The sequence below is a fragment of the Monodelphis domestica genome, chromosome 1 (assembly GCF_027887165.1).
Source record: "Monodelphis domestica isolate mMonDom1 chromosome 1, mMonDom1.pri, whole genome shotgun sequence".
Lineage (NCBI taxonomy): Eukaryota > Metazoa > Chordata > Mammalia > Didelphimorphia > Didelphidae > Monodelphis > Monodelphis domestica.
Window position 1 is genome coordinate 456,649,313 of NC_077227.1, and position 7,574 is coordinate 456,656,886.

Here is a 7,574-nt window from a genome sequence, read left to right on the forward strand (position 1 = left end):
ATTTCCCACTCCACAAATCTGCCTCTCAAAAGGAGGACACCCCCAAGACAAGCTGAGTTCCCTTAGATTGATGTACTGGTTTTATCCTCTCCATCCTATTCCCACAGACTCTGCAACTTGGAAAACCTCAGCCTCTCCTGCTGTGCCTGAACTCCTTCAGCCTGTCTGTGGTTTCCTGAGTCTGGGGTCCTGACTCAACAAATCAAGCTCCAGTAGTTGAAAGGGGATGGGGAGGAAAGAAGGGACATGGTGATGGGGGCTGGAGCCAGGCAAAGAAGGGGGGATGTGAACCTCAGGGGAGGAGAAGTCCCCCTACCCCCAAACAGACAGTCTTCTGAATCTCCTGAGTCACCATTGGCAGACCCGGAGAGGAGGGTAAGAGAGGAGGAGTTCTTGCTTCTCCTTCCTTTCTGCCTGCCCCCTGACTCATCCTCTGTTCTATAAAGCCCCTTCTCCACCTTTGGGCCTCAGTCTGCCACAGAGCTCACCATGACTCTGCTCTGGCTTTTCCTCGATCTGCTGTTCTTAGTTCTGGGCTGCTGCTCAGCTGCACCCCGAGGGGGCCCCTCTCCCGGGTCTATCTTGATCACCTTTCCTGAAGAGAGAACACGCACTCTCACTGACCAGCAATTTGCTGAGGTAGGCAACTGGCAGGCCTATGGGACTGTAGAGATAAGATAAAAGGGGAAGAAGAGAATGGCAGGGGCTAAGGTTTGGGGTGTGCCCAGGCCACTGGGGAGTGAATTAGGATCTAAACAGGGGGTGTGGTGTGCTCCAGAGGATAGATGTTGTTATGTGCGAATGACATTACTAGAGGATGTGTCTTGGGTTGGTCATCGGGGACTGTAAGGATAGGAGGCTTCAGTGCAGATGAGAGAGGACTAGGGCTCACCTGTCAGTCATTTCCCACCAGGAATATCTGCTTCGGTACGGCTACATCCCGGCAGGGCTTCTGGGCCAAAACCACACTTCTCTGAAGCATGCCTTAAAGAAACTCCAACGTCAGCTGGCCCTGACACAGACGGGAGAGCTGGACAGCGCCACCATCGAGGCAATGCGGGCCCCGCGCTGCGGAGTACCCGACGTCGCCCCATTCCAAACCTTCGAGGGTGAACTGAAGTGGAAACATCAGAACATCACCTATCGGTTAGCGGGAAGGGGAATGGGGGTGGGAAGTGAGAAAGCGCTCCAGTTGCAGGGACTCCTGGGGCGGGCCAGAGGCAATTTGGTGTGATGGAAAGAGCAAAGGCTCGGGAAATTGGGGGACATGGGTTCCAGTCCCAGTTCTGCCACTAATTCGTTGTGTGCCCTTAGCCACTTGATCAGTTTAGGCTTCGATTTCCTCATTTGAAAATAGGAGACGTGGCGGCGGGATGATCTCTAAGGTCTCTTCTAGGTCTAATAGGCCTGGCGGTGTGTGTGTATGTGTGTGTGTGTGTGTGTGTGTGTGTGTGTGTGTGTGTGTGTGTGTTGCGCACGCTCTGATTCTCTCACCTCGCCTGGCAGGATCCAGAATTACTCCCCCGACCTGCCTCCTGAGGTGACGGATGATGCTTTCCAACGAGCCTTTGCTCTGTGGAGTAAAGTGACCCCACTCACCTTCACACGTGTCAGCAGCGGGGAGGCAGACATCCTGATCCAGTTTGGGACCAGAGGTGAGGGGGCAGTTAACCGACTGGGCTGTGCTCGGAAAAGACCCCAGGAGCTCCCTTCTGGCAGTCACAGATTGACCCAGTTCCTTCCCCTTCTCTTTTCCTTTGCCAGAGCACGGCGATGGATACCCTTTTGACGGGAAAGATGGACTCTTGGCTCACGCTTTCCCCCCGGGCCCAGGAATCCAGGGAGATGCCCACTTTGATGACGAGGAGTTCTGGACTCTAGGCAAAGGCGTCGGTGAGACTTCATATCACCATCCCCTCGCTCTCCCCTACCCCCATCCCTTCCATCCTCAATGAATGTTGTATCTTTCCCTCTCCCAGGTAAGACTTTCTCTTGGGAGGCCCAAAGATTGCCTAACCGTTTGGTCTCCCTCTTCTCCCACAGTGGTCAAAACGCGGTTCGGGAACGCAGACGGAGCCCCCTGCCACTTTCCTTTCACCTTCGAGGGCAGCTCCTACTCCGCCTGCACCACGGACGGCCGCTCTGACGGGCTGCACTGGTGCAGCACTACGGCTGACTATGACAAGGACCGCCTTTACGGCTTTTGCCCTAGCGAGCGTGAGCTTCGAGCCCAGATACATGGGGGGCAGCGGTGGAGGGTGGAAAGAAAGCGAGAGAAGAGCGCTAGGAGACGGGAAGAGGCGGCGGCCCTTACCTTGGTCTTCCCAGGTCTCGGATTTGGAGTTCTAGCTAGTTAGTGAAGAGAAAAGAAAAAAAAAGAGGGTGAAGCGAATCTCAGAACCGCCTTTTGACTCTAGTGCTCTACACCCTGGATGGTAACGCCAATGGCGATCCCTGCGTGTTCCCCTTCACCTTCGATGGTCGTTCCTACACAGCCTGCACCACTGAAGGACGCTCTGACGGCTACCGCTGGTGTGCCACTACTGCCAGTTACGATCAGGACAAGCTTTATGGCTTCTGTCCCAACCGAGGTACTGATTCTGGCTTCCAGCGCAGCTCTGCCCATCTCCTAGAGGAGAATGACATCCTCACCGCCGGCCTCTAAATCTTCCACAGATACTGCGGTGAGCGGAGGCAACTCCCAAGGGGAACCCTGCGTCTTTCCCTTCACTTTCCTAAATCGAGAATACTCAGCCTGCACCAGTGAGGGCCGCAGTGACGGTCGTCTCTGGTGTGCGACCACCGATGACTTCGATCGGGATCACAAGTGGGGCTTCTGTCAGGATCGAGGTAGGAAACGGGTAGGATAAATGACTCACGGGGAGGGCTCCGGCTGAGATACCCAGCTTTGAGCGAGGGGTCGATGTCAGTGGCTGGGAAGCTGGGATAGGAGCGGGAGGAATCGAGGAGGGAGAGTCTGGACCCTTGCTTCGTTCCCCGTCCAGGGTACAGCTTATTCCTTGTGGCCGCGCACGAGTTTGGGCACGCGCTGGGCTTGGACCACTCATCTGTGCCGGAAGCATTGATGTTCCCAATGTACCGTTTTACCGAGGGACCCCCGTTGCATGAGGATGACGTGAAGGGAATCCAACATCTGTATGGTGAGGGTGGTGTACCCTATTTGGTTCTGCTGGGAGAAGGAGCGGGATGTCCAGATGTCCAAAGAGCGTCCTGATTCTAATATCTATCTATCTATCTATCTATCTATCTATCTATCTATCTATCTATCTATCTATCTATCTATCTATGATAGATATAACCAACCATTTAAAGGTGGTGATGGGAGAGGAACCAGTTTACCTGTGGAATTGGGTAATGGGGATGGAGAGGGGGATAAAGAGAATCTTATTCGGTTCTTGTATTCCCATATTTAGGTTCTAGGACTGAGCCGGATCCGGAACCTCCGACCTCTTCTCCCTTAGAGCCAGATTCCACCACTCAGTTCAATGCTTGTCCCTCTGTACCCCCCCCTGCCAGACCCACCGGCCCTCCTACTGCTCGCCCCTCAGCACCTCCCACTGCTGGACCCACTGGTCCTCCCACAGCCAACCCTCCTGTGCCCCCCACTGGGCCCTTGGACCCAGCTGACGACGCTTGTGGCGTCCTGGTATTTGATGCCATCGCTGAGATTCGAGGCCAGCTTCACTTCTTCAAAGACGGGTGAGGTCCGGTCTCCGGATTAGGGGCTTGGAGGCAGTCCTGGATCGGATGGCCTGATCTGTGGCTGAGCGCCCCCTACTGTCCTTTCTTCCTCAGACGGTACTGGCGAGTCCCCAGGGACTCCAAGGGGCCAACTCAAGGACCCTTCCTCATTGCTAACACTTGGTCTGCTTTGCCCCCAAAACTGGACTCGGCTTTCGAAGATCCCCTGACTAAGAAACTCTTCTTCTTTTCAGGTAAAGGTGTAGGGAGACCCTCCCTCAGCAATCTTCTACATGCCCTCCCCATTAAACAGGTTCTAAAGCGTCTGAGTGTCTGCCTAATTTACAGAATGCCATATAGAGAATGGATCAGGATAATGGCTCTGTAGCTCATATAAAACCCAGGTTCATGACCTATGGAGAGGAAAAGGCTTCTAGAGACCAGCTAGTTCAAACTTCTCATTTGATAGATTATATGATTTGCTCAAGGTGCTGAAATGTTAGGGCAGCTAGCTAGGTGGCAGCAGTGCATATAGAAATAGGCCTAGAGTTAGGAACTTTCATCTTCCTGGGTTCAAATCTGGTCTCAGACACTTCCTAGATGTGTGACCCAGGATAAGTCATTTAACCTTGTTTGCCTTAGTTTCCTCATCTGACAACTGAGCTGGAGAAGGAAATGGCAAACTCCTCCAGGATCTTTGCCAAGAAAACCCCAAATGAGGTCACAAAGAGCCAGACAATAACAATGAAGTTTAGCAAGTAGTAGAATTGGAATAAGAATTGACTCCCAATTCAGTGCTCTTTTTCACTATAAACCACTGCCTTTCCTTTTCCCTGTAAGTTTATAGTGAAAAGATATAGAGTATTATTGTAACAGAATTCCTTTTACATCTAACAATAATAAATAACTCATTTTAATTTTTCTCATTAGAGTCTTGTGAAGTAGGCAGTTTCTTTTCCCCACCTCGTTTTACAGATAAAGAAACTGAAGATCAGAGAAGTTTATATGACTCTCTTATGATCAAATAAATATCAGAGCAAAGATTCAAATTCAGGTCCTGTGAGTCCAAATCTAGTACTCTTCCTATTATATTATTCTCCCCTTCCCAAAATTTCCCTTGGATGTGGGCCCTTGCCCCTCACCTAACTCTTGATGATTCCCTTCCTTACTTTCTATAGGTCAAAAGATGTGGGTATACACAGGCCAGTCAGTTGTAGGTCCCCGGCGCCTGGAGAAGCTGGGTCTGCATAGCAGAGTTCAAAGGATAACAGGTGCCATTCAGCATAATGGAGGCAAGGTGCTATTATTCAGCCAGAATCAATATTGGAGGTAAGAGAGAGCCTGAGCAGGGTAAGGTGATTGGGGGACAGGATGCTTAGGGCAGAATGGGACGGAAATCCCACACTTTCTTTCAAGGTTGGATGTGAAGAAGCAGAAGGTAGACTCAAGAGAACCTTACCCTGTGGAGAACATGTTCCCTGGAGTACCTGAAAACACTCATGATGTTTTCCTGTATAAGGGTAAGGGATATAGGGCCATCCGTCTTCTTTGACCTGTTCCTCTGGGCCTATCTCCATATTCTCTGCCCTCCCCTCTCCCCTGACCCTCATAAATTCAAACAGGACATGTCACCTGGGAAGGGAGAGGGTGGAATTGTCCTGGAAGTATAATCTTGTACATTTCATTTTTATTAACTAAAAACATGATTCTGATAAAGGATCGTTAGACTTCTCCAGATTGCCAAAAGGGGCCATAACACAGAGGTGAACTCTTTTTCTAGAAGGCATTATTAAGAGATAGTACATGAACAGTTTAGAACAGAGAGGAACAGTGATCAATAGGAGCCAGTCCAGGTTCACTGAGAACAAGCTCTACTAGACTAATTTCCTTTTTTGACATAGATCAAGGGAATTAATGCAAAAGCTGGGAAGAGTAGTTAATATGTTGGATAGCAGTATGACAATCTAAGAAAAAAGTCTACAGGCTAAGACTATTTGGCTTTATCTAATAGGATCAAATTACATGAAGATAAATATAAAATTCTGCACTTGGATTCTAAAATCATTAATACATGTGGGGGAGAATGTGGTCAGCCAACACTCTGATAAAGGTGCTAGGATTTGACCACAAGCTTCCTGTGAGTCATTTCTGTCTTGTGGCAGTTAATGAAATCTCAGTCTGCATGATTCAAAGTCTAATGTCCAGAATCAGAGAGGTGACTGTCCTAGTGACAATGGTCCTCTGATTGGGTCAAATGCTATCAGGAATTCTGGGGACCTCATTTAGGAAGACTATTTAGAAGCTATAGCCCAGCCAGAGAAGGGTAACCAGGATGAGAAGAGGACTAAAAGGATTGGTTGAAAAAATTGGGGGATGTTTACTCTGGAGACAAGATTTAGGGAGACAATGACAGGAGTATAATATCTGAATATATTGAATATGAATAAGAACATAGTTTTAAACTTGGGTAATGAAGAGGGAGTTACAGGAAGGAAGCTTTCACCCCCATAAATAGGAAATATTTCCAAAATGTTTCAGCAATGGATCTGGCTGCCTCTTTTAGTAGTGAGCTCTCCATCATCAGAGATATTAAAATAGAAGCTAGATGACACTCATAAAGTATGTAGTTGAGGGGATTCATACCAAAGTATGGAGTTTGGGTTATCGAGGACGTTCCCTTGTGGGCTGGGGAGATTAGAGGAGTTGATGATATCTGAGAACTCTTTCCAAATCTAAGATGCAATCTTCACATCCCCTCCTCACTTCCCACTCCAGGAGATACATACTTCTGCCAGGGCATCTTCTTCTGGCGCGTGAACAAGGAGAACAAGGTGGACTTAGTAGGCTACGTGACCTACGACCTCCTGCACTGCCAAGAAGACTAACACCTCAGCTGTCAGGGCCATGGCTATGGGAGTTTAGGCAGGAGAGGACAAAGTTTTGCTGTGCAAATAGGGATAGACCGGAAAGGAAAGGAAGGTGCGGGCCGCTGGTGGCAGCGCTGGGCAGGGCAGGGCAGGGCCGGTTCCTTCCTCCCAGTCGGGAACGTTTCTAATAAACTCGGATTTTCGAAGCCTTGCTCAATCGGATTTCGTTTGTCCTCCTGGGGCCCCTGGTCAGGGAGAAGGCAGGGTCTGTGCGTAATGGTGGTGGTGGGGGAGGTGTTCTAAGACAAAAGGACAGCGAGAAGACCCTTTTTGGCTGAAAAGAGAAGCCTGACTCGAAGGCGGAGCGAGTTCCGGGCTGGGGGCTACCCCATCCACGTCACTCTCCGCCCCCACCCCTAACCCCTCCCCTCTGCCAAATACATTCACACCTCTTCCTAGTCTGTGGGCTGCCCTCTCGAAGAGGCCAAGCAAAGGGCATAGAGGGCGCTAGGACCCTGCGAGGCGAGTAGCGGTAGCCGAGCGGGGGGAGCAGCAGCTCAGTCTCCCTCCTGGAGACCCGGCTGCAGCTACTTAAGAGAGCTCAGCCCAGACCTGAGTCCACCGTACCTGGACCACCCACCCACCCACCCCCAGTCCCCTTCCCGCCACGCGCCATGAGCCGGAGGTTCACAGTCACCTCTCTGTCCCCCGGGGGACATCAGGGGCCCTCCAGTCCGGGTCCCCACTCGGACCCTGACCGGCTTGGTTGCCGGGGAGAAGACGCCAAAGGTAGCGGAGGCTCCGAGGGTAACTAAACTGCCCCGGACCCAAAGGAAAGGAGGAGGGGCTGAGCTGGTCAGGGAGAAAGGGCGGGGACAGAGCCAAAAGGTGGGGATTAACTTGATGAATGGCCCCGTGCAGAAGGGGCGGGGCTAATCTCAGGTGGGCAGGGCCTTTAGAAAGGGCGGGGTTGAGTCCTTTGGGAGATCGGTACCTAGTTAGTGG

At 51.0% G+C, this 7,574-nt stretch overlaps 1 protein-coding gene across 1 annotated transcript; it reads left to right on the forward strand.

Annotated features, from left to right (window-relative positions):
• Positions 1 to 375: 375 nt before the first annotated feature.
• On the forward strand, positions 376 to 6,775 carry MMP9 (matrix metallopeptidase 9). Its single transcript, XM_007474926.3, has 13 exons — positions 376 to 639; positions 914 to 1,146; positions 1,507 to 1,655; positions 1,765 to 1,893; positions 2,044 to 2,217; positions 2,418 to 2,591; positions 2,677 to 2,850; positions 3,006 to 3,161; positions 3,435 to 3,720; positions 3,817 to 3,956; positions 4,881 to 5,031; positions 5,119 to 5,222; positions 6,478 to 6,775. Exons 1-13 carry the CDS (start codon positions 490 to 492, stop codon positions 6,585 to 6,587), a joined length of 2,130 nt encoding a protein of 709 aa, XP_007474988.1. The 5' UTR covers positions 376 to 489; the 3' UTR covers positions 6,588 to 6,775.
• Positions 6,776 to 7,574: the final 799 nt, after the last annotated feature.

Excerpts from the sequence above, each read along its gene's own strand:
- MMP9 (XM_007474926.3), top strand. The coding sequence starts at position 490 with ATGACTCTGCTCTGGCTTTTCCTCGATCTGCTGTTCTTAGTTCTGGGC. Across the intron at positions 640-913 it reads CTGACCAGCAATTTGCTGAG|GAATATCTGCTTCGGTACGG; the intron begins GTAGGCAACTGG and ends ATTTCCCACCAG. Across the intron at positions 5,032-5,118 it reads AGCCAGAATCAATATTGGAG|GTTGGATGTGAAGAAGCAGA; the intron begins GTAAGAGAGAGC and ends CTTTCTTTCAAG.